Source organism: Ursus arctos, chromosome X (genome assembly GCF_023065955.2).
Source record: "Ursus arctos isolate Adak ecotype North America chromosome X, UrsArc2.0, whole genome shotgun sequence".
NCBI lineage: Eukaryota > Metazoa > Chordata > Mammalia > Carnivora > Ursidae > Ursus > Ursus arctos.
This window is the reverse complement of record NC_079873.1, coordinates 45240161-45267852: the sequence shown is the minus strand read 5'-3', so window position 1 is coordinate 45267852 and position 27692 is coordinate 45240161. Positions and strand designations below refer to the sequence as shown.

General features: G+C 36.9%; 1 protein-coding gene across 1 annotated transcript in view; it reads left to right on the top strand.

The window, feature by feature from the left end:
• WNK3 (WNK lysine deficient protein kinase 3) overlaps positions 1-27692 on the top strand; it is a 158617-nt gene that overhangs the window by 103395 nt on the left and 27530 nt on the right. Inside the window, exons 12-17 of the mRNA XM_044380160.3 lie at positions 13094-13241; positions 23144-23260; positions 24512-24667; positions 24749-24800; positions 26072-26209; positions 26588-27531. Coding sequence (XP_044236095.1) covers positions 13094-13241; positions 23144-23260; positions 24512-24667; positions 24749-24800; positions 26072-26209; positions 26588-27531 — 1555 coding nt within the window. The remainder of the gene's footprint in view (positions 1-13093; positions 13242-23143; positions 23261-24511; positions 24668-24748; positions 24801-26071; positions 26210-26587; positions 27532-27692) is intronic.

Sequence of the window (27692 nt, the reverse complement as noted above, 5' to 3'; positions counted from 1 at the left end):
GTGAAGAGGAGGGAACCTTGCCAAACTCATTTTACCAGGCTGGTATCATCCTGATACCAAAACCAGAAAAGGATACTACTAGAAAAGAAAATGCAAGAAAAGCTCAATAATATACTAGCAAACTGAATTCAACAGCACATTAAAAGGATCATACACTATAATCAAGTAGGATTTATCCCTGGGATGCAAGGATGGTTCAACATATACAAATCAATCAATGATTTGATTAAAAGAATGAATCATATGATCATATTAACAGAATGAAATAAAAGAATCATATGATCATCTCAGTAGATGCAGAAAGTGCATTTGACATAATTAAACATTCATGGTAAAAACTCTTAAGAAATTAGACATAGAAGGAACATATCTCAATATAATAAAGGCCATGTATGATAAATCCACATCTAGCATCTTAATGGTGAAAGGTTGAAAGCTTTTTTTCTAATATCAGGAACAAGACAAGGGTACCCACTCTCACCACTCTTATTCAACATAATATTAAAAATCCTAGGTAGAGCAATCAGGCAAGAAAAGAGATAAAAGGTATCAATATCATTTACAATAGTATCCAAAACAACAAAATACTTAAGGAATAAATTTAACCAAAGAAGGGAAAGATTTCTACTCTGAAAACCATAAGACATGGGTGAAAGAAATGAAGGAAAACAAATAAATGAGTAGGTATTCTGTGTTCGTGGCTTAGAAGCATTCAATGTTAAAATGTCAGTACTACTGAAAGCCATCTATAGATTCAATGAAATCTCTATCAAGATTCCAGTGCCATTTATCACATAGGTAGAAGAAGCACTTCTAAATGTATATAGAACTACAAAAGACCCCAAATAGCCAAAGAAATCCTGAGCAAGAAAAACAAAACAGGAGACATCACACTTCCTGATTTCAAGCTATACCATGAAGTTATAGTCATCAAAGCAGTATCATACAGGCATAAAATCAGACAAATAGACCAGTGGAGCACAATCAAGAGCCCAGAAATAAACCCATGCATATACAAGTCAACTAATATTTCACAAGGGAGCCAAGAATACTTAGTGGAGAAGAGACAGTCTTTTCAATAAATGGAGCTGGGGTAATTGGACATTTACATGTAGAAGAATGAAACTGGAGCCATATCTTACACCACTCACAAAAGTTAACTTGAAATGGATTAAGGAGACCTGAAACCATGAAACTCCTAGAAGAAACCACAGGAATAAAGCTCCTAGACATGGGTCTTGATAATAATTTCTTGGATATGACACCTAAAACACAAGGAACAGAATAAAAAATAAACAAGTGGGACCACGTCAAACTAAAAGACTTCTTTGCAACAAAAGAAACCATTAGCAAAGTGAAAAGAAAACCTATGGAATGGGAAAAATACTTGCAGACTATATATCTGTTAACAGTTTAATATCCAGAATATATAATGAACTCCTATAACTCAATAGCAAGAAAACAAATAACCCAATTAACAAATGGGCAAAGGACCCAAATAGACATTCCTCCAAACAAGATAGACAAAAGGTTAACAGGTATGTAAAAGATGTTCAATATCACTAGTCATTAGGGTAATGCACATAAAATGACAATGATATCTTACTAGTCAGAATATGCCCCCAACTTGGTTCTGTGGATGAGCAAAACTGCTCGTTGGGTTTACTACTTGGGCACTGCATGTATGAATTTGGTCTGCCATGATCTGTAGGCCTGTTGCAAGCCCTTCCTTCCCTCCTTCCTTGTCACACTCATATTCCCAGTGCTTGAGCCCTGTAGATTCTCCTGCGATTCCTGTGGTACGAGATAAAATAGGGGCTCCCACAAAGTAACCCACAATGCTGAGTGAGGGCTGGTTTTCCCCTCCAGGTTCTCTTTTCCCACTGGAGGTACTGGAGGCTCAGGTGCTGTGCTGGCCTGGGGTAGAGGCAGTGTGGCCAATGTATAGCCACTTCTCCTACCCTTCTTCTTTTTGTTAGAGGGGGGAGAAAAAGAGAGAGAGTGTGTGTGAGCATGAGCAGGAGGTAGGGGCAGAAGGAGAGGGAGAGAAAAATCTTAAGCAGGCTCCACGCCCAGCACAGAGCCCGACTTGGGGCTTGATCTCATGACCCTGAGATCATGACCTGAGCTGAAATCAAGAGTCGGACGCTTAACTGACTGAGCCACCCAGACGCCCCTTCTCTTACCTTTCTAATCCAGTCTGACTTGGTGTCTGTGGTGTAGAGGGGTGCTTCAGCCACACCCCCATGTTCTAGGATTCTTTCAGTGGTGTCTTGTTCGTGAATAGTTATTGTTCTTGTGAGCAAAGTCAGAAACAACCTCTGTTGCCATCTTGGTGATGTCACTTCCTGTGATTGTGCTTTATTTTTATAATTTCCATTATTTCTAAGATTTTCTGTTTTTGCATCTGCTTCAAGAGTATTTATAATTGGTTTTTTGAAGCATTTTGATGACGGCTGCTTTAAAATCCTTATCAGATAGGGATGCCTGGGTGGCTAGTTGGTTAAGCACCTGCCTTCAGCTCAAGTCATGATCACAGGGTCTTGGGATCGAGCCCTGCATCAGGCTCCTTGCTCAGTGGGGAGCCTTCTTTTCCCTCTGCCTGCTGCTCCCCCTGCTTGTGCTCTCTCTCTCTGACAAATAAATAAATCTTTTAAAAAATAAAATCCTTGTCAGATAAATCAAATATCTGATTCATCCAATGTTGGCATCTCTTGATTGTCTTTTTGCATTCAAATTGTGATTTTCTGTGGCTTTTGGTATGGCAAGGAATTTTCATTTGTCTTCTGGACATTTGGGATATTATTTTGGGAGACTCTGGATCATATTTAAATACTCTATTTTAGCAGGCAGTTACCCTAGTTAGATGCATACGTTCTGATCTACTTTTGTGGGCTGTGGTTCTAATGACAATTTAGTTTTCAGAGTCCTTGTAGTACTAATTCTGTCTGCTTGGTTCACCTGACACCACTGGGGTCCATTGCTGCTGCCCCAGGCCAGAACTCCAGGCCACATGCTACTGGTGGAGCTCCCTTCAACGTTACTAGGGGAGGAAAGGGCCCACGTGAACTACCTTCTGCTGAGTTGGAGGTCAGGAGACCACTGGACTTGTGCTGCCTTTGTGTTTGAGCTGAGAGTCAGGAGACACTGAGCCTGGACTATCTTGTCACTGGGTGGGTAATTGGAAGATACCAAACTGCTTTGTTTTTCCTTGAGTCCTGGGAGTCCCTAGCCAGTCCACCTTCATATTGTCATTCTTCAGTATCCAGCTGTGATTGTCTACTCTATTATTTCCACATTATTTAGTTGGACTTAAGAGGTAGGAAGAAAAGAGAGAGAATTGAATTTTTGCCATTTTGTCCCAAACCCTGAACTGGTGTTTCAAGATTACTTTGAAATGTCAATGATGTAGTCCCACTGACTAGAATTATGTGCCTTTTATCTTTTGAAAGTGTTGTTACTGTTATTTCTTTGTATATTAAAAAACTAAGAGCAGCATTAATGTATCTTCTTCCACCACTTGTTTTTTTAAAGATTTATTTACTTATTAGAGAGAGAGAGTGAGTGGGGGGAGGAGCAGATGGAGGGAGAGAGAGAATCCTCAGGCAGACTTCCCACTGAAATTAGAGCCCTACGTGGGGCTTGAACCCAGGACCCTGAGATCATGACCTGAGTAAAACCAAGGGTCAGACACTTAACTGACGCAGCCACCCAAGTACCCCCTTCCACCACATGTATTTATACAAATTTTTTTCACAGAGACATAGGAAAAATTTTAGTAGTTATTTTTATATCTTCTTTCATATCTTTATACAGATATTCCAGGAGTAGTTTCTAGGAGAAAGGACTTTACCTAAAAATTAATTTAAAAGATGTGTTTGGTGCTAACATCTTATTTAATTTTTAAATGTGTTTATTGGAAATTTTATATTTATTGAAATATCTACAAACTTATTAAAGAAAAAAGCTGAAAAATGCCCTGACACAGATAAACTGAAGGTTTAGCTGCCCTTTCATAATCATATTGATGTGAACCTGTAAAACATAACTAGTTAAAATTAATCACATTGAACCATTTTAATATTATTCATTTTTATTTTTTAACCAGAATTGTAGTTTTATTATTTCCTTTATTGAGGTGTAACTGACATACAAACTTACATTAGCTTCAAATGTACGACATGATTTGATATTTGCATGTATTGCAAAATGATCACCACAATAAGTGTAGTGAACATCTATCACCATACATAGTTATAGAATTATTTTCTTGTGATGAGAACTTTTAAGATCTAATCTCTTAGCAACTTTGAAATATACAATATTATTAACTATAGTCACCATAATGTACATGATATCCCAGGAATTACTTATTTTATAACAGGAAGCTTTTATCTTTCCCATCACCCAATTGCTCAACCCATTTCCCACCTCTGGCAACCTGTGGCAATGATTAATTAATCATTAATCTGTTCTCTGTGTATAGGAGTCTGTTTTTTTCTTTTAAAGATTTTATTTATCTATTTGGCATAGAGAGAGACAGCCAGCGAGAGAGGAACACAAGCAGGGGGAGTGGGAGAGGAAGAAGCAGGCTCCCAGCAGAGCAGGGAGCCCGATGTGGGGCTTGATCCCAGGAGTCTGGGATCACACCCTGAGCCGAAGGCAGACGCCCAACGACTGAGCCACCCAGGCGCCCCGAGGAGTCTGTTTTTTTTTAATTCCATATATAAGTGAAATCATATGATATTTTTCTTTCTCTTTCCATCTTATTTCACTTAGCATGAGAAATATAAAGAGGAAAATAATATCCTGAGGGTCTGTTCATGCTATTGAAAATAGCAAGACTCCATTCTTTTTTGTGGCTGAATACTATTCCTTTGTGTGTGTGTGTTTACGTATGTGTATGTATAAACATGTATATACCACATTTCCCTTTTTCCTTTAAATATAAGTTTTTTTTATTTTTGATTTTTTTTAACATTCAGTGTTTTATTAGTTTCAGGTGTATAACATAGTTATTCAACAATTCCAGACAATTCCCAGTACTCACTATGAGAAGTGTACAGCTTAATCTGCATTACATTTTTAACTGATTCCCCCCACCCACCTTCGTCTGGTAACACTTTGTTCTCTATAATGATGAGTTTGTTTCTTCATTTGTCTGTCTCTCTCCTCTGTGTTTTTGTCCCTTTGCTCATTTGTTTTGTTTCTTAAATTCCACATATGAGTAAAGTTATGTTATTTGTCTTTCTTTTTCTTACTTCACTTAGCATTATACTTTATACCTCCATCCATGTCATTTCGAATGAAAAGATTCCATTCTTATTTATGGCTGAATAATATTCCATTGTATATATATATACACCAAATCTTTATCCATTCAATAATTGATGGACACTTGGGCTGCTTCCATAATTTGACTATTGTAAATAGTGCTGCTATAAACATAGGGGTGCATGTATCTTTTTGAATTAGTGTTTTTGCATTCCTTGGGTAAACCCCAGTAGTGCAATTGCTGGATCATAGGGTAGTTCTATTTTTAACTTTTTGAGGAACTGCCATACTATTTTCCCACCAACATTGCAAGAGGGTTCCCTTTCTCTGCACCCTTGCCAATATCTGTTGATTCTTGTGTTGTTGATTTTAGCCATTCCAACAGGTATGAAGTGATATTTTATTGTAGATTTGATTACATTTCTCTGATGATAAGTGATGGTGAATATCTTTTCATGTGTCTGCTGGCCATCGGATGTCTTCTTTGGAGAAACGTCTGTTCATTTCTTTATCCATTTTTAAATTGGATTGTTTTTTGGGTGTTGAGTTTTATAAGTTCTTTATATATTTTGGGTACTAAGTCTTTATCAAATATGTCATTTGCAAAAATCTTATCCCATTCAGTAGGTTACCTTTCAGTTTTATTATTTCCTTGGCTATAGAGAAGCTTTTTATTTTCATGTAGTCCCAGTAGTTTATTTTTGCTTTTGTTTCCCTTGCCTCAGGAGACATATCTAGAAAGAAGTTGCTGTGGCCAAGGTCAAAGAAGTTACTGCCTGTGTTCTCTTCTAGGCTTTTTATGATTTCAGGTCTCCCATTTAGTTCTTTCATCCGTTTTGAATTTATTGTTGTGTATGGTGTAAGAGACTGGATTAAGAAGATGTGGTCCATATATACAATGGAATATTACTAAGCCATCAAAAAGAATGATTTCTCAACATTTGCAGCAACATGGACGGGACTGGAGGAGATAATGCTAAGCGAAATAAGTCAAGCAGAGAAAGACAATTATCATATGGTTTCACTCATTTATGGAACATAAGAAGTAGGAAGATTGGTAGGAGAAGAAAGGGGGGTAAACAGAAGGGGGAATGAACCATGAGAGACTATGGACTCTGGGAAACAAACTGAGGGCTTCAGGGGGGTGGGTGGGGGAATGGGATAGGCCGGTGATGGGTATTAAGGAGGGCACGTATTGCATGGTGCACTGGGTGTTATACGCAAGTAATGAATCATGGAACTTTACATCAAAAACTAGGAATGTACTGTATTTTGACTAACATAATATAGTAAAAAATTATTATAAAAGAAATAAAAAAAAGTGGTCCAGTTTCATTGTTTTGTATGTTGTTGTCCAGTTTTGCCAACATCAGTTGTTGAATTTCTTTTTCCCACTGGATATTCTTTCCTGCTTTGTCAGAGATTAATTGGCCTATAATTGTGGGTTTATTTCTGAAATTCTGTTCTATTGATCTATGTGTTTATTTTTGTGCCAGTACTGTTTTGATCACTACAGCTTTGTAATATAATGTGAAGTCCAGAATTGTGATGCCTCCAGCTTTGCTTTTCTTTTTCAAGATTGCTTTGTCTATTCAGGGTCTTTCATGGTTTCATAGAAATTTTAGGATCATTTGTTCTAGTTCTTTGAAAAAAATTGTTGGTATTTTGATAGGGATTGCATTGAATTTGCAGAGTGCTTTTTGTAGTATAGGCATTTTAACAGTATTTGTTCTAATCTATCAGTATGGAATCTCTTTCCATTTCTTTGTGTCATCTTCAGTTTTTTCATCACTGTTTTATAGTTTTCAGAGTACAGAACTTTTACCTCTTTGGTTAGGTTTATTCCTATGTATCTTACTATTTTTGGTACAACTGTAAATGGGATTGGTTTCTTAATTTCTCTTTCTGCTGCTACATTATTGGTGTATAGAAATGCAACAGATATCTGAGGCGCCCGGGGGGCTGAGTTGGTTAGGTGTCTTAACTCTTGATTTCGGCTCAGGTCATGATCTCATGGACCTGGTATCGAGCCCCACATTGAGCGTGCTTAAGATCTTCTCTCTCCCTCTCCCTCTGCCCCTCCCTTGACTTGTGCTGTCTCTCTCTCTCTCTCTCTCTCTCTCTCTCTCTCTCAAATAAATAAATCTTTAAAGAAGAAAGAAATGCAACAGATATCTGTATATTGATTTTGTATCCTGCAACTTTACTGAATTTCTTTATCAGTTCTAGCAGTTTTATGGTAGTCATTTGGGTTTTCTATATACAATATCATGTCATCTGCAGATAGTGAAAGTTTTACTTCTTCCTACCAATTTGGATAGCTTTTATTTTTTTGTTGTTGTCTGATTGCTGTGGCTTGACTTCCAGTACTATCTTGAATAAAAGTGGAAGAGTGGACATCCTTGACTTGCTGCTGACCTTAGGAGAACACTCTCAGTTTTTCCTCATTAAGTATGATGTTACCTGTGGGTTTTACATAGATGGCCTTTATTAGGTTGAGGTATGTTTCCTCTAAACCTATTTCATTGAGGGTTTTTATCGTAAATGGATGTTGTACTATGTCAAATGCTTTTTCTGCATCTATTGAAAGGATCATGTGGTTCTTATTCTTTCTCTTATTGATGTGATGTAATATGTTGATTGATCTGCAAATATTAAACCACCCTTACAATCCAGGAGTAAATCCCGCTTGATTGTGGTGAATGATTTTTTTAATATACTGTTAGATTCAATTTGCTAGTGTTTTGTTGAGGACTTTTGCATCTTTATTCATCAAGGATAAAGGATATTGCCCTGTGGTTCTGTTTTTTAGTGGTGTCTTTATCTGGTTTTGGTATCAGGATAATGCTGGCCTGAATGAATTTGGAAGTTTTCTTTCCTTTTCTATTTTTTGGAACAGTTTGAGAAGAACAAGTATTAACTCTTCCTTACATGTTTGGTAGAATTTGCCTGTGAAGCCATCTGGTCCTGGACTTTTGTTTGTTGGGAGTTTTTTGATTACTGACTCAAGTTCTTTGCTGGTTATCAGTTTTTCCAAATTTTCTATTTCTTCCTGTTTCAGTTTCAGGAGTTTATATGATTCTGTGAATTTATTAATTTCTTCTAGGTTGTCCAATTTGTTGCATATAGTTTTTCATAATATTTATTCTCCTATAGTTGTTCATATTTCTGTGATGTTGATTATTTCTCCTCTCTCATTTGTGAATTTGTTTATTTGGGTCCTTTCTCTTTTCCTTTTGCTAAGTCTGGCTAGAGGTTTATCAATTTTATTAATTTTTTCCAAAGAAACAGCTTCTGGTTTTGTTGATCTGTTCTTTTTTTTTTTTTTTAGTTTCTATATCATTTATTTCTGCTCTAATCTTTATTCTTTCCTTCCCTCTGCTGGCTCAATGTTTTGTTTGTTGTTTTCTCTAGCTTCTTTAGATGCAAGATCTGGTTGTTTATTTCAGAGTTTTCTTGCTTGTTGAGGTACGCCTGTATTGCTATAAACTTCCATGTTAGAACAGCTTTTGTGTGAAAACACAAAACCATTGTGTTTTCATTTTCATTTGTTTCTATGTACTTTTTTATTTCTTCTTTTATATCCTGGTGGAGCCATTCATTGACTAGTTGCGTGTTATTTAACCTGCATATATTTGTGGTCTTTCCAGATTTTTTCTTGTGGTTGACTTCTAGTTTCATAGCGTTATGGTCAGAAAAGATGTGATGTATGACTTCAGTCTTCTTGAATTTGTTGTAGCTTGTTTTGAGAGCTAATATGTGATCTATTCTGTAGGTTGTTCAGTGTGCACTTGAACGCGTATTCTGCCGTTTTGGGATGGAATGTTCTGAATATATGTGTTAAATCCATCTGTTCCAGTGTCATTCAAAGCCATTGTTCCCTTTTTGATGTTCTTTTTAAAAAAAATATTTTATTTATTTGAGAGCTTGAGAAGTGAGAGAGAGCAAGCATGAGCAGTGGGGAGGGACAGAGGGAGAGGGAAAAGCAGACTCCCTACCGAGCAGGGAGCCCTACACAGGGCTATATCTCAGGGCCGTGAAACTATGACCTGAGCCAAAGGCAGACGCTTAACTGACTGAGCCACCCAGGTGCCCCGGTGTTCTGTTTAGATGATCAGCCCATTGCTGTAAGTTGGGTGTTAAAGTACCCAACTATTGTATGATTATTGATTATTTATATTGGTTATTAACTGTCTTTTTTGCTCATATGTTGGGTGTGTAGATATTTATAATTGTTGTATCTTCTGGTTGGAGATCCCCTTTATGATTATATATTGTTCTCCTTTTTCTCTTGTTAGTCTTTGTTTTAAAGTCTGTTTTCTCTGATGTAAGTATTGCTCCTCCATCTTTCTGTTGACATCCATTTTCATGATAGACATTTCTCCACTCCCTCATTTTCAATCTGTTTATGTCTTTAGGTCTAAAATGAGTCTCTTGTAGGCTGCATATAGATGGGTCTTATTTTTTTTTATCCATTCTGTGCCCCTATGACTTTTGATAGGAGCATTGAGTCCATTTACCTTCGAAGTAATTATTGAAAATGTATCGTCATTTTATTCTTTGTTTTGTGGTTGTTTCTGAAGATTTCCTCTGATCCTTTATTGTTTTTATCTCTTTCATCATTTGGTTATTTTCCTTATTGATATATTTGGATTTTTTCTCTTTGTTCTTTACATATTTATTAGTGGTTTTTGATATATGGTTACTATTAGGTTTGTGTATGACATCTGCATGTAGCAGTCTATATTAATTTGATGGTCGTTTAAGTTTGGACCCATTCTTTACTCTTCTCCTCCCCACATTTTAGGTATATTTTGTCATATTTCACATATTTGCATATTTTACATGTTTTCCATTTATTTTGTGAATACCTTGCCTGAATTTTTACAGAAATATTAATTTTTACTGCTTCAGTTTCCTACCTTTATACTTTCACTTTTGGTCTCTCCTTTCCACTCAAAGAGTCCCCTTTAATATTTTTTTACAGAGCTGGTTTAGTGGTCATGAACTCCTTTAGTTTTTATTTGTCCAGGTAACTCTTTGTCTCTCCTTCTTTTCTGAATGGTAGCCTTGGTGGATGGAGTATTCTTGGCTGCAGATTTTTCTCATTCAGCACTTTGAACCTGTCATGCCACTCCCCTCTGGCTTTTAAAGCTTCTGCTGAAAAATCCCCTGCTATCCTTTTGAGGTTTCTCTTTTATGTTACTATCTTCTTTTGCCTTGTTTTTAAAAATTTTTTAAGATTTTATTTATTTATTTATTTATTTATTTGATAGAGGGAGGGAAAGAGAACAGAAGCAGGGGGCACTGCAGAGGGAGATGGAGAAGGGAGCCCGATGAGGGGCTCAATCCCAGGACCCCGGGATCATGACTTGAGCTGAAGGCAGACACTTAACCAACTGAACCACTCAGGTGCCCCTTAAATTTTTTTCTTCATCACTATTTTTTTTTTTTGCCAATTTAATGAAAATATATCTTGGTATGGATCTCCTTTTGTTGATTTTGTTGGGTGTTCTCATGCCTCCTGGATCTGGGTATCTGTTACCTTCCCCAGATTAGGGAAGTTTTCAGCTATTACTTCTTCCAGTAAATTTTCTACCCCCTTTCCTCTCTCTTCTTCTAGGACTCCTATAATATGAATGTTATTACATTTGGTGGAGTCACTGTGTTCCCTAAGTCTATTTTCATTTCTCATAATTCTTTTTTCTCTCTTGTTCAACTTGATGCCTTTACATATTCTGTCTTCTAGGTCACTAATTTGTTCCTCTACTTCTTCCATCCTGCTCTTCATCCCATCAGGTGTGCTTCTCATTTCATATATTGAGCCCTTTATCACTGCTATGTTATTCCTTATCTCTGTGTTAAGGGTCTCACTGATGTCCTCCATTCTTTTCTCAAGTCCAATGAGTATGTTTGTGATCATTACTTTAAACTCTCCATCAGGCATGTTATGTATTTCTGTTTTGCTTAGATTTCTGGCCGTGGCCTTGTCCTGTTCTTTCATTTGGGATAAATTTCTCTGTCTTCTCATTTTACCTATATTTCTGTGCCTGTTTTGTTTCTCTGTTTTAGGAAAGTCAGCTGCATCTTCTATTCTTGAGGGTAATGGCCTTATGATGAAGAGGTCCCGTAGTGCCTTCCCCAGGAGTGTCCCTTATTCCCCAGGGCCTGGTGCTTACAGGAGTGTCTCCAGTGTGTGCTGTGTATGCTCTTATTTTGTCCTAGCCACTTTATCTTTCAGGCCAGTTGTTTGCAGAGGCTCTGTTTGTGTGTTGTGGGCAGTATTTGCTCCTTTGCCTGAATGTGGCATGTTTTAACTAGGTGTGCCCTGGTCCGTTTGTGAAATGAGACCTGTTCTCACCACCGCTATAACTAAGGCTCTGCAAAACTCCTGAGTAAGGAAGCATTGTGTGAGCAGGGTTTTGGGCCAGTCTTCTGGGGGGGAGGGGCCCACCAAGGTGGGATAGTGGCAATGGAGACTGGAAACAGAAGTTCCATTAGCATGTGGGAGAGGCAGGGCTTGGTGTAAGCATGTCAGGTCGGGATTGTCAACATTGTGCTGGTTCCTGTGGTGGCCTTGTGCTTATACTTAGGGTCAGGGGGAGGAATTGGCTCCGCCTAGTTCTTTTCTTCCCGGAGGTTTCTCTCCCTGAACACTGCCTCTCTGGGATATGGTCTGAAATGAGCAAATAACCTCCCCACTGTGTACCCCAGGTGCTCTTCATATCACTGTTGCCACACTGTATACTCACAGGTTGTTTGTCTGCCTGTTCTGCAAAAGTAGCACAATGTCCTCTGGGCTGTATCCCAGTCAAGCCCAGTGACCTTAAAACTCCAGACTTTATGCCCCACTGGTTGCTGAAGTCTGAAATTTGGCCCCTCTTGCTTTCCAAACCAGTTGGTATGGGGATTTGTTTTCCCATGCACTCCCCTGTGTGTTAGTCTGTCTAACCATTTTCTGTGACCACTGCTTCCTTCCCACCCCAGTGGCCACAATCTGATTCTCTCCCCAAACACGTCTCCACACTTTTACCTTCTTCAGTGTGGCCTCTTCCCTACCTTTAGTTGTGTAGTTGTTCTTCCAGTCTTCGGGTCAATATCTGATGTATTTTGGATGATTTGGTAGTTATCTGGTTGTATTTATGGGACAGGTGAGCGTAGGGTCCTCCTACTCTGCCACCATTTTCCAACAAACCACTACCACATTTTTTTTAATCGTATTTTCATTTTTTATTCTTTCTCCTACCCTGTTCCTGTCTCTCCTACTCGGTCTGTTTATGCCCTTTTGAGTTCAACACATAAACAGGTATATTTTGAGTGAAAATTGTTTGTTAGAAGTTTTATTTGAACACATTAATAATATACCCAAAAACAAACAAGATAAAATTGATCAAGAGCATCCTCTGATTAAAGGTTCCACAGAGGTCCATCAATGACAGTGTTTTTCTTTCAGTCCCACTACTGTCAGGTGATTGCCAGATAAATACATATTACCTCAGTTTTTCATAACTTTGAAAAACATCTTTATTGAGATATAATTCACATACCATTAAGTTAACCAGTTTAAAGTGTACAATTTGCTTTTTGTATATTCTCTGACATTATATTTCTAATTTATTTTCTTTAAACTCATTCCGTCTTATTTTATAATTGGAATTTTTCTAGAATTTTACCATCATAATGGAATTATTCTAGACATCATAGAATTTCAGATGTTAATTCTAATTTGGGTTAAATACTGGGCTTTGAGAATCATGGAATAATGTTTTCTCTGAGAAATTGAATAGGACTTGCTTTTGCTTTTTTTCCTAATAACTAGTTTGAATCCTGATATGGCAGCTGTGAAGGAAAACATCAATACCCCTGATAACCCATGTGGAAATGGCAAACAAGATCGGATCAAACAAAGAAGAGCTTCCTGTCCTCGACCAGAGAAGGGGACTAAATTCCAACTTACTGTCCTTCAGGTCAGTGTGTAAATATTATTGGTTAAGTGTGTAGAGGTCTGTGTTGACAGGTTGGGGCCATGTTGCTTCAGACATGAGTGTAGAGCATTGTGAAATGGTAACGTCTCTTTCATTAAATTTTTTTTCTGTTAAAAATACGTACTAGGAAATATAGATCAAATATTAGGAAGAAAATAAAAATCACTTTTACCACCTGTCAGAGATAGTTCCTATTAATGTTTTAGTTTTCATCTTTTTTTCCTCTATGTATATGTAGTATTTTACATTATTAAGGTTGTAACAGTACTAGTAATAGTAGCAAATTTATTATATTCTTTTGTGGTAGACACCCCAAATGTTATGCATTTGTTTTATCATTTAATCCTTCAGTAACCCTGTCTGATAGATGTCAGTATACTCATCTTTACAAATGAAGATGCTGAAAATTAGAGAGGTAAAGTAATTTGCCTACGGTCATTGAATTAGCAAGTGATAGTCAGATCTGAATCCAGTTCAGACTTTAAAGCTGATATTTCTAACCAATGTGGTATACGTTTTGGATGGATGCTTAAACCTATACATATAATTTTGTATTCTTCCTTTTTCTTTTCCTGAACACACATACATGTACACACATACACACATATATGTTAATTTTATTAAGTTTTTTTTTTTAAAGATTTTGTTTATTATTTGACAGAGATAGAGACAGCCAGCGAGAGAGGGAACACAAGCAGGGGGAGTGGGAGAGGAAGAAGCAGGCTCATAGCAGAGGAGCCTGATGTGGGGCTCGATCCCATAACGCCGGGATCACGCCCTGAGCCGAAGGCAGACGCTTAACCGCTGTGCCACCCAGGCGCCCCAATTTTATTAAGTTTTTAATTTTAATTCTGGTGTAGTTAACAGACAGTGTTATATTAGTTTCAGGTGTACAATATAGTTACTCAACAGTTGTGTACATTACTTAGTGCTCATCATGATAAGGGTAAGCTTTAATCCATATCATCTATTTCACCCATCCCCCATATACCTCCCCTGTGGTAAACATCAGTTTGTTCTCTATAGTCTGTTTCTTGGTTTCTCTCTCTCTCTCTTTTTTTTCAATTTTTCATTTGTTTTGTTTCTTAAATACCACATATGAGTAAAATCTTATGGTATTTGTCTTTCTCTCACTTATTGCACTTAGCATTACACTTTTGAGCACCATCCATTTTGTTGCAAATGACAAGATTTCATTCTTTTTTATGGCTGAATAATATTTCATTATATACACACACACACACACACACACACACACACACACCCCACATCTTCTTTATACATTCATCAATTGATGGACACTTGAGTTGCTTCCATATCTTGGTTATTGTAAATAGTGCTGCTGTTAACATAGGGGTGTATATATCCCTTTGAATTAGTGTTTATGTATTCTTTATGTAAATACCCAGTAGTGTGATTACTGGATCATGGGGTAGTTCTATTTTGAACTTTTTGAGGAACCTCCATAGTGTTTTCCACAGTGGCTACACCAGTTTGCATTCCAAGCAATAGTGCATGAAGGTTCCTTTTTTTCCACATCCTCATCAACAACTGTTTTTTCTTGTGTTGTTGATTTTAGCCATTCCAACAAGCGTGAGGTGATAGCTCATTGTAGTTTTGATTTGCGTTTCTGTGATGATGAGCATCTTTTAATGTGTCTGTTGGCCATCTGAATGTCTTCTTTGGAGAAATGTCTGTTTGTGTCTTCTGACAACTTCGTAGTTGGATTACTTGTTTTTGTTGTGTTGAATTATATAAATTCTTAACATATTTTGTATATTAGCCCTTTATCAGATATGTAATTTGCAAATATCATCTCCCATTCCATAGGTTGCCTTTTAGTTTTGTTAATTGTTTCCTTTGCTGTATAGAAGCTTTTTATTTTGATGTAGTCCCAATAGATCGTTTTTGCTTTTGTTTCCGTCTTCAGGAGATATAACTAGAAAGAAGTTGCTGATGCTGATGTCAACAAGTTACTGTTTGTGTTCTCTTCTAGAATTTTTGCAGTTTTAGGTCTTACATTTAGATCTTTAATCCATTTTGAATTTGTTTTTGTGTATGGTGTCAGAAAGTGGTGGAATTACATTCTTTTGCATGTTGTTGTCCAATTTTTTCCAATGCCATTTGTTGAAGAGACTGTCCTTTTACCATTGGATATTGTTTCCTGCTTTGTTGAAAATTAATTGATCTAAACTTGTGGGTTTAATTCTAGATTTTCTTTTATCTTTCATTGATCTGTGTGTTTATTTTTGTGCCAGTACCATAGTGTTTTGATTAATATAGCTTAGTTGTATAACCTGATGTCCAGATTTGTGATGCCTCCAGTTTTGCTTTTCCTTTTATTTGTATTTTTTAAAGATTTATTTGTTTGTTTATTTTTTGAGAGAGAGAGAACACACATGAGTGTGAGTGGAGGGAGGGGCATAGGGGGAGGGAGAGAGACAGGAGGAGGAGGAGCAGACTGCCTGCTGAGCATGGAGCCCAGTGTGAGGTTCAGTCTCACAATGCCGAGATCATGACCTGAGCTGAAATCAAGAGTCCGACGCTTAACCAACTCAGCCACCCAGGCGCCCCTGCTTTTCCTTTCAAACATTGATTTTTGTGTATATGTTCATCAGGGATATTGACCTGTAGTTCTCTTTTCTAGTGGTGCCTTTATCTGGCTTTGGTATCAGGGTAATGCTGGCATCTTAGAGTAAATTTGCAAGTTTTCCTTTCTTCTCTATTTTTTGGAATAGTTTGAGGAGAATAGGCATTAACTCTTCTTTAAATGTTTTGTAGAATTCGCTTGTGAATCCATCTGGACCTGGACTTTTGTTTGTTGGGAGTTTTTTGATTACTGATTCGAGTTCTTTGCTAGTTATCTGTTCAAATTTTCTATTCCCTTGTTTCAGTTTTGGTAGTTTATATGTTTGTAGGAATTTATCCATTTCTTCTAGGTTGTCCAATTTCTGGCATGTAGTTTTTCATAATATTCTCTTATGATTGTTTGTTTCTTTTTTTTTAAAGATTTTATTTATTTATTCGACAGAGATAGAGACAGCCAGCGAGAGAGGGAACACAAGCAGGGGGAGTGGGAGAGGAAGAAGCAGGCTCATAGCGGAGGAGCCTGATGTGGGGCTCGATCCCATAACGCAAGGATCACGCCCTGAGCCGAAGGCAGACGCTCAACCGCTGTGCCACCCAGGCGCGCCCTCTTATGATTGTTTCTATGTGTGTTGTTGGTTGTTATTTCTCTTTGCTCATTTGTGATTTTATTTATTTGAGCCTTTTTTCTTTTTTTCCTGTTAAGTCCTGGTAGAGGTTTATCAATTTTATTGATTTTTTTTTTCATAGAGCCAGCCCTTGCTTTCACTGGTATATTCTATTGGGTGTTTTTTTTCAGTTTCTGTATCATTTATTTCTGCTCTAATCTTTATTCTTTCCTTCCTTCTGCTGGCTCAACGTTTTGTTTGTTGTTTTTCTCTAGCTCCTTTAGATGTAAGGTCAGGTCGTGTATTTGAGAGCTTCTTGCTTGGTGAGGTACACCTGTTGCTATAAACTTCCGTGTTAGAACAGCTTTTGCTGTATCCCAGAGGTTTTGGACCATTGTATTTTCATTTTCATTTGTTTCTATGTACTTTTTTATTTCTTCTTTTATTTCCCGGTTGAGCCATTCATTGACTAGTTGCATGTTATTTAACCTGCATATATTTGTGGTCTTTCCAGATTTTTTCTTGTGGTTGACTTCTAGTTTCACAGCATTGTGGTCAGAAAAGATGCGTGCTATGACTTCAGTCTTCTTGAATTTGTTGTAGCTTGTTTTGAGAGCTAATATGTGATCTATTCTGTAGGTTGTTCAGTGTGCACTTGAACGTGTGTTCTGTTTTGGGATGGAATGTTCTGAATATATGTGTTAAGTCCATCTGTTCCAGTGTCATAAAATGCCAATGTTTCCTTGTTTAATTTCTGTTTAGAGGATATGTCCATTGATATAAGTTGAGTGTTTAAGTCCCCTGCTATTATTGTATTATTATCAATAAGTTCCTTTATGTTTGTTATTAACTGTTTTATGTATTTCAGTGGTCCCATGTTAGGTTCATAAATATTTACAGTGGGAATGAAGCATGAGAGACTATAGACTCTGAGAAACAAACTGAGGGCTTCAGAGGGGAGGTGGGTGGGGGAATGGGATAGGCTTGTGATGGGTAGTGAGGAGGGCACGTATTGCATGATGCACTGGGTGTTATATGCAACTAATGAATTATTGAACTTTACATCAAAAACCAGGGATGTACTGTATGGTGACTAACATAATATAATAAAAAAACATTAAAATAAAAAAAATAAATATTTACAGTTGTTATAGCTTGGATTGTCACCTTTATTATTTGTCATGTCCTTTTTTGTGTCTTCTTGCATTTTTGGTTTTAATGTCTAGTTCGTCTGATGTGTGTATTGCTATTCCACTTTCTTTTGACATCCGTTGGCATGATAGATGCTTATCCATCCTGTCACTTTCAATCTTCCTATGTCTTTAGATGTAAAATCGGTCTCTTGTAGGCAGCATATAGATGGGCATTGTTTTCTTATCCATTCTGTTACCCTATGTCTTTTCACTAGAGCATTTATTCTAGTTATTACATTGAAAGTGATTTTCAATTACATATCTATTAGATATGTATTTATTGCATTTTATGACTTGTTTATGGCTGTTTCTGAAGATTTTCTCTAACCCTTGTGTTTTTCTCTTTCATGTATTGCTGATTTTTTAATGATATCTTTGGATTTCTTTCTTTTTATCTTTGAATATTAGTGGTTTTGACATATGCTGTAATGTTTGATATTTGATAAATTTGATATAACATCTGCATTATTGCAGTCTATATTAGGTTGATGGTCATTTAAGTTTGAACCCATTCTTTACTCCTGTCCTCCCCATGTTTTAGGTATATTTTAGTTCACTTTATCCTTTTTTTTAGTGAGTTCCTTAACTGATTTTTTACAGAAATACTCATTTTTACCACCTTTCTGTTTTCTACATCTCTACTGTCACTTTTACTTTTAAAGATTTATTAATTTATTCATTTGTTCGTTTTGGAGAGAGAGCGAGCACACGTGAGTGGGGGGAGGGGCAGAAAGCGAGGGAGAGAGAATCTCTAGCAGACTCCCTAGGGGCTAAACCTCACAACCCTGAGATCATGACCTGAGCCGAAATCAAGCGTCAGACGCTCAACTGACTGATCCACCCAGGTGTCCCATATACTGTCACTTTTGCTTTCTTTTTTCTGCTCAGAGTCCTTTTGAATATTTCTTGCAGGGCTGGTTTAGTGATCATGAACTGCTTTAGTTTTTGTTTATCTGTGAAAGTCTATCTCTTCTTTTATACAGAATGATAGCTTTGCTGTATAGAGTATTCTTGGCTGCAGATTTTTCCCCTTCAGCACTTTGAATAGATCATGTCACTCCCTTTTGGCTTGCAACGTTTCTGTTGCAAAATCTCCTGCTAGCCTTATGGTTTACCTTTGTAAGTTAAGAATTTCTTTCGTCTTACAGCTTTTGAGATCTTTTTCTTTGTTACTATATTTTGCAAATTTAATTACAATATATCTTGGTATCAGTCTGCTTTTGTTTATTCTGTTGGGGGTTCTCTGTGCCTCCTGGATCTGGATTTTGCTTCCTTCCCCAGACTGGGGACATTTTTAACTATTATTTCTTGAAATAAATGTTCTGCCCCCACCCCTTCCTCTCTCTTCTTCTTTTGGGCCTCCTGTTATTTTAATGTTATTACATTTGATGGATTCACTGAGTTCACTAAGTCTATTCTTTTTTTGCATAGTTCTTTTGTCTTTCTCTTGTTTAGCTTGATTCCTTTCTACTACTTTTTCTTCTAGGTCGCTAATTCATTTATCTGCTTCTTCTGTCCTGCTGTTCATTCCATCAAGTGTGTTTCTCATTTCATTTATTGTGCCCTTTATCTCTGCTATGTCTTTCCTTATTTCTCTGTTAAGGGTCTCACTCATGTCTTCCACTCATCTCAAGTCCAGTGAGTTTCCTTATCATTTTTTGCATTCTCTATGAGGTATGTTACTTATATCTCTGGCTATGGCCTTGTCCAGTTCTTTCAGCTGGGATAAGTTTTTGTGTCCTCATTTTTTCTGGCTTTCTATGTCTGTTTTTGTGGGTCAAGAAATTCACCTGTGTCTTCTGCTCTTGAAAGTAGTGACTTTATGGGGCGCCGGTGTGCTGTAGTCAGTTGGGTGTCCAAGTCTTCGTTTCAGCTCTGGTTGTGATCTCAGGGTTGTGAGGTGGAGCCCCATGCTGAGCTCTGCATCAGGCTCCCTCATTTTAGGAAAAGTCCTCCAAGTCAATCCAAAATCAGTATGAACATATGTCTCCTGTTTTCCTCCGGCTTTGTGTGAACTTCCATTTTTATGTTGCCTCTCCACAGCTTGCTGTCTCTTTAAGGGTGACAACCCAGCTATCACTTGCCCTCCTGGCTTGCCCAGTGCTGAGTCAGCTGACCTCCAAAGCTCCAGGTTCTAAGCCCCACTGGTTTTACAGACTCATGGAATTCAACCCCTCTGGTTCTTAAAGCCATACCTTATGGGGGTTAGTCTTCCTTGAGGACCTGTTTCTCAGCAATCTTTGTATGTACAGCTAGTCCCTCCTGCAGGCAGCCTTCTTCATCTCTGACCTTCCTGACCTTTGAGGTGAAGATTCTTCCCTTTATTTAGTTGTGGAGTTTGGTTTGCCAGTCTTTGGATCACTCTCCAGTTTATTGACTTGGATGTGGATGATACCTAGTTGAAAATACGGGATGGGATGAGCTCCGGGTCCTCCTACTCCACCATCTTGCCAAGCTCTGACTCTCTCTACTGCCCATTTTGTAATTGGTTTATTTCTTGTGTTGAGTTGTATAATTTCTTTCTTTTTTTTTTTTTAAAGATTTTATTTATTTATTTATTCGATAGAGATAGAGACAGCCAGCAAGAGAGGGAACACAAGCAGGGGGAGTGGGAGAGGAAGAAGCAGGCTCATAGCGGAAGAGCCTGATGTGGGGCTCGATCCCATAATGCCGGGATCACGCCCTGAGCCGAAGGCAGACGCTTAACCGCTGTGCCACCCAGGCGCCCCAATTTCTTTATATATTTTAGATAAAAACCCTTTATTGGATATATCATTTGCAAATATCTTCTCCCATTTAGTGGGTTGTTTTTTGTTTTGTTGATTGTTTCCATTGCTGTACATTAATTTTTTATTTTGATATAGTCCCAATAGTTCATTTCTACTTTTATTTCCCTTGCCTCAGGAAACATCTAGAACAATGTTGGTACAGCTAGTGTCACGGAAATTACTGCCTATGTTCCCTTCTAGGATTTTTATGGTTTTGGGCCTCTCATTTAATTCTTTCATCCATTTTGAATTTATTTTGTGTATAGTGTATGAAAGTGGTCCACTTTCATTCTTTTGCGTGTAACTCTCCAGTTTTACCAACACTATTTTTCAAAGAGACTGTTTTTTCCAATTGCATATTCTTGTCTCTTTTGTTGAAGATTAATTGACCATATAATTGTGTGTTTATTTCTGGGCTTTCTATCCTGTTCTGTTGATCTGTGTGTGTGTTTTTGTGCCAGTACCATACTGTTTTGATTACAATGGCTGTGTGGTATAACTTGACGTGGGGAATTGTGATACCTCTAGCTTTGCTTTTCTTTTTGAAGATTGTTTTGGCTAATCCGGGTTTTTTGTGGTCGCATACAAATTTTGGGATATTTTGTTCTAGTTCTGTAAAAATGTTGTTACTTTGATAGGGTTTGCATTAAATGTATAGATTGCTTTGGATAGTATGGTCATTTTAACAGTATTTGTTCTTTCAACCCATGAGCATGGGATATCTTTCCATTTCTTTGTGTCATCTTCATCTTCCATCAGAATTTTATACTTTTCAGAGTACAGGTCTTTTGCCTCTTTGGTAAGTTTATTCCAAGGTATTTTATTATTTTTGGTGTAATTGTAAATGTGATGCTTGCTTTCTTTCTTTTTCTGGTGATTCATTATTAGTGTATTGAAATGCAACTGATTTTTGTACATTGATTTTGTATCCTGTGGCCTTAGTAAATTCATTTATCAGTTCTAGTAGTTTTTTCGGGTTTTTTTTTTTAGGTTTTCTATATGTAGTATCATGTCATCTGCAAATAATAGAAGTTTTACTTCTTCCTTACCAATTTGGATTCCTTTTATTTGTTTTTGTCATTTGATTGCTGTGGCTAGGATTCCCAGTACCATGTTGAATAAAAAGTGGTGAGAGTGGACATCCTTGAATTTTTCCTCACCCTGGGGGGAAAAGTGTCAGTTTTTCATCATTGAGCATGATGTTTTCTATGGATTTTTCACATACGGCCTTTATTGTGTTGAGGTATGTTCCCTACAAACTTACTTTATTGAGGGTTTTCATCATGAAAGGATGTTGTGCTTTGTCATATGCTTTTTATGCATCTATTGAAATGATCATATGGTTCTTATTCTTTCTCATGTTGATGTGTGTATCACATTGATTTATTTATGAATATTGAACCACCCTTGCATCCAAGGAATCAATTCTGCTTGGTTGTGGTAAATGATTTTTTAAATGTGTTGCTGGATTCAGTATGGTAGTATTTTGTTGAGTGTTTTTGCATCCATGTTTATCAGGGATATTGGCTTGTAGTTCTTTTTTTTTTGTAGTTTTTTTATCTGGTTTTTGTATCCAGTTAATGCTGGCGTCATAGAATGAATTTGGAAGTTTTCCTTCCTCTTCTATTTTTTGCAATAGTCTAAGAAGTCATAGTCTCCCTTTTTAAAAGCTAAATATATCATGTACATTCTCCTGTGTCAGTAATTTTTCAGTAATGTAATATTTTCAATTGTTGTCTTACATAGTCCTTTATATAGAGATATAATAATTTAATAATTTCTTCTGTTGTCATTTAGGTTGTTTTTTTCTGTCAGTCTCTCTGTCTGCCAATCTGTGTCTTCTTTGTCTTTCTCCTTTTGTCTGTCTGCCTGTACATATCTCACTGTAGTAGACACTCTTGAACACAGATCTTTATAAACATCCCTGATTCTTTTTAATGCTTCTTTCCTAGAAGTTGAATTAATGGGTGAAAAAGTGACAAACAAAAACAAACAAAACAACCCAAACTCATTAATACAGAGAATAAAAGTGGTTGGCAGAGGGAAGTTGTTTTGTTGGTTGGGATGTACAGCAAAGGGAATATAGTCAATGACATTGTAATGACATTGTTTGGTGACAGATGGTGAGTACATTTACCATGGTGAGCACTAAGTAATGTATGGAATTGTTAAATCAGTATGTTGGACACTTAAATTCAATATAACTGTGTTGTGTATGTTAATTATACTTCAATTTAAAATAAATTAATAAAACTGATGAAAATATATGAAGATTTAAAAAATTTTGAAATACATATTGCTAGACGGGCTGTCCAAAAAGGCTGGACCAGTATACATTTCCAATAGCAGTGCATTTTCTTCTGTTTAAAGAGCCAATTTGTGGGATTAAGAGAATTTTGGAAATGTAGGACTGAACAATCTTTGCATTTTAGAAAAATAGAGTAACTCTTCTGACTTTTTTGTCTTTTTATAAAAGTTGTATTCCTTTTTCTTTCTCACAGGGTTCACATTTCTAATTTATATTTTGCTAATTTAACTCTTGTATTTGTCATAGAATGGGTGTTAAGACACTATTTCAATAGGGAAAAACAATCCTTTTATATTCTCAACAGTTTAAACTACTTTTCCGTATATTGAATGTGAGCTCATCTAGATGTTCCTTGGTAGGTTTGCAAAGAGAAGATAATAAATAACTGTGACTCTTAAATTGGTGAAATGTTTGTGCCCAGGTTTCAGTATCTGGAGACAATATGGTGGAGTGTCAACTGGAGACACACAACAACAAGATGGTCACCTTCAAGTTTGATGTTGATGGTGATGCACCAGAGGATATTGCAGACTATATGGTAAGTACAGTGAAACCAAATTATTTTCCCTTTAGTATTCTGTCTCTTTTTTTCCTCATACTCTCCCCTCATTTATTCAGAGCAATCTTTTTTAGGGTACCATTAGTTTTTAAAATTTTCACAGAGCAATACTACTCATGATCAAAAGTAAGTCACTGTACCTTCTTTTGTTTCAGTATATTTATCTCTAAACTTATTATAAGGGGGTTTTATTAAGAGGTTATCTAGGTCAATGATTCTTATCCCTGGCTGCATGTTAAAGTTACCTTAAGAGCTTTTTAAAAACAAATCCATTGCCTGGGTCCCTAATTAAATCAGACTCTTTGGATGTAAGGCCTAAGCATCACTAATTTGTAAAATACCCCAGGTAATTCTAATGTGTTAGCTACTGATACATCGTCTTACAAATAGGTATTTAAGTAATGCTCATCATTTCTTTTAGTTTTCATATTTTCTTTGAATTGTTAGGCTGAAGTTAGTAGTTTTGCCCTCTTTTTTTTTAATGCAGATAAGTAAGGGTGGAAGCAAGATTACATAATGCTTTTGTTTCTGCCAGTTTTCTTTAGATGTGCATTCCTGGAGAAACAGAATTAAGCGTTTTAAAAGTTAATAATATTGTTAGTTCTGCCTCTTGTTTAACATAATATTTTCTGAACTCTCCAGGCCATTCTTTATAACCTTTAGAGATGTTTCATTTTGTGATTTAAAAACTTTTGGGTTTGGACATCCTAGTGGTAATCGTAAACATTGCCTCAGTCATGTTCCTCAAATGATAATTTATAGAATGTGAGATATTTTTTAAATTGCTGGCTTTTTCTCTGGTAGGTAGTACCAATCTGACAAATGTCACTGATCTCAAAATAAGAATAAGTTAATGTTTTATGTGGCATTTTAGTGTGGTCGTTTTGTTTTTTTTTAAGATTTATTTATTTATTTTAGAGAGTGCAAGAGCATGAGCCAGGGGAGGGGCAGAGGGAAAGAGTCTCAAGCAGAGTCCCCTCTGAGTATGGAGCCTGATGCTGGGCTTGATCTCACGACCCTGAGATCATTACCTGAGCTGAAACCAAGTGTTGGACACTCAACCAACTAAGCCATCCAGGTGCCCCAGTGCCAGTTGTTTTTAATTCTGTTGTGGCCTTTGTATCTAAATACTTAATTTTCATTTATTTTTCTTTAAGGTAGTCACCATTGATACAACATTATAATTCTGAAGAAACTTAATTTAATAGACTTACTTTTACTTTTGGACAGGTTGAAGATAACTTTGTGCTAGAAAGTGAGAAAGAAAAATTTGTAGAAGAATTGAGGGCTATTGTAGGTCAAGCCCAGGAGATCCTTCATGTCCACTCTGCTGCAGATAGAGCCACCGGAATTGACTCCATTACTGTGGAATCCAACAATAGCCAAGTAAGAGCAGTTGTTTAGCAAATAGGTCTTCTCAAATATATATCAGGAACTTCTTTATTTATCTATTCATTTTTAATTCAGACAGGATCATCCGAGCAAGTACAGATAAATTCTGCATCCACTCAAACCAGCAGTAAGTATATTTCATAAAATTTACCATGTGGCTTTTGAAGCAAGACATTTGGAAACTTTAATTTACATATCTTCATCGGGAAAGATGTTAGCCAGTAAGGGAAATTGATAAATTGTTAATGTAGATTTTCCTGCATTTGAAAAGGTCTTTTTAGCCCAGATGTAAAAAGTAAAACCATTCTCCAGATTTCCTTCAAGTTAGTTCTTTATCCAATTAATTTATTTCTGAGTCGTTGCATGGTATGTTACCAGAAAAGCAGTCACAGTACTGATGACCTTTAATGGCTTTACACTTTGAAGTTAATTGGTAAGTTGGTTTTTTTTAACCACTGATATGATATGGACAGAACCTTTCTTAACTAATACCACTATGTTCTAAGTTTACCTCATGTTTTAATATAGTCATTTATATCTTGATTTCCTTCCACTAGTGTTATACTTCTACCTGCTGTGATCACTGATTAAGTTTTTGTAAATCAGATACTAGCTAAGCTTCCAGGGACTAAAAATGGGGTCTTCTGTTTTCTTTTCTGATGACTTTATCTCTCCATTCTTTTCAGCTCTGGTCATGGTTATATTTAGAGTATCTGGGAGGGGGCGAAGAGCCATAGACAAATGAGGACCTGTGAAGGAATTATAACAACATGAAGAAGCAACAGGTGGTGTGGGAGTCATGAAATCAGATACCATTGCCCTGAAATTTACTTTGTGTTAGGATGCCAGGGTCCTCCTCTGTTCTTTCTTGTTAGAAGGAATTTGAGCAGATTTCTGACAGATAAAGCATGGTAAAGTTTATAAAAAGAATTACTTATTTGAATAAGTTTACAAAGTAGGAGTAAAGATGTAGGGACTTACTTTATGTTTAAGTTGTCATACAGTAAAATTGACTTTTTTCTTTTGGTGTATAGTTCTATAAATTTTAATACTCACAGATTTGTGTAAGCATCATCATAATCAGGATGCAGAACAGGAGATATAGGCTTTATTGGAGAAAGTGCTTTCCATTTTTTCCCAAAAATGTGCCCTGCTTCTAATTGCTATTGATACAATGTTTGTTTCATAGATTTTAAAATCCTTCCCTAACTATATTTTGTGCTTAGTTCTTTAGAGTATTTGCCAGCATTGGGAGGTCTGGTCTTATAAATTACACATATCCTAGTGCTGTTGGAAATGGAGATACAAGACAAATTGGTGTTTTAACCTGGTTTCCTTAATAGGGTAAACATGTTGACAATAGCTTAGCATATTGATTTTTGCTAATTCTTTCTACAGATGAATCTGCTCCACAGTCATCCCCAGTTGGTCGGTGGCGATTTTGTATCAATCAAACAATAAGAAACCGTGAGGCTCAATCTCCTCCTTCTCTTCAGCAGTCCATGTCTACAGTTCCTGGGCTATCTCTTCTTCCTGGTAAGTGTTCATTGTCTGCCAACTTTCTCCAGACTTGGAGGGGTTACAAAATATACACCATATCTTTAATTTGTGTTCATGGGTATTTTATTCTTATGAGAATTTTCATAAGCATTTTTGAAGATGTTATTATTAGGATATAATTTAAGCCATTTTAAAATGTAATATTTTAAAAAATATAATGTTTATGGAAAAAATAAAGAAAAGGTTTTTATTCCTTGACAGGTTGAATTCTGTGTATTTTGAGTCTTATTTACAAGACTTATTCTCACCCATTCTTGTTTGTCCCTTGCTCCTCTTGTCCCCTTTGAGTTTGGTTACTAGTCCATGCTATGTATTTATTAATATGTGCCTAGCTATTCTTTGTTATTGTTCCAGGTCCAAGAACCACAAGTAATAAGGAAATATCACAGGACACACTGCCCACTCTAGAAAGTAATCCATGCCAGCGTGTACTTTTTGCCTCCAAATCAGAACTCAAGGATGTAGTTGATGGTAAGATTTCTGAATATGCCAGTGTAGAAACTAAGCAGCCAGCTATATTTTATCGAGTGGAGGATGACAGGCAGATAATGGCACCAGTTACTAGTAGTTCAAGTCATGCAGCTACTTCAGTTTGTGCAGTTCCAGTTGAATGTGAGGGACTCACCAACCAAGCAGGCATATTTCTACCTGTATATTCATGTCACCAAGCTGCCAGTCAGGCCGATGTACTTCTGGTCCCTCCTGGCGAGTCAACTCAGATTGCTGGTAACTCTCTTACAACTCTGGCATTTATGTCTGATCAAAAGCCTCAATCCTTAGCAGTGCAGCAGCCAACTATGGATGCAGAGTTTACTTCCCAAGAAGGAGAAACCACAATGAACACTGAAGCAAGTTCTCCTAAGATGGTCATTCCCACTCAGACCCCTGGCCTTGAACTGACTACCCTTCTACCCTCTACTATCCTGGAATCAGATGGGGAAAGACCTCCAAAAATGGAGTTTGCAGACAACCGAATTAAAACTCTGGATGAAAAATTAAGAAACTTGCTCTATCAGGAGCATAGCATATCTAGCATCTATCCTGAGAGTCAGAAGGATACCCAAAGCATAGACTCTCCATTTTCTTCCTCTGCTGAAGATACGCTCTCATGTCCAGTGCCAGAAGTCATAGGCATCAGTCACAGTGGAATTCAAGATAGTCCTGCACAGTCCCCTAATTTTCAGCAGACAGGCTCTAAGATTCTGTCTAATGTGGCTGCAAGTCAGCCTGCTAACATATCAGTATTCAAAAGGGACCTGAATGTGATAACTTCTATACCCAGCGAATTATGTTTACATGTAAGTATTATTCTTTCTAATCAATTACTTATCCTTATTCTTTTAAAGAAATTCCTTCTTTTCTAACGTTATATCCTTTGAAATGGAATTGTCTATGTCACAAGGTTCTGAGGTCACAGGTATTTAAGAAGGCCATGACTTTGGCTGCAGGTGCCTGGAAT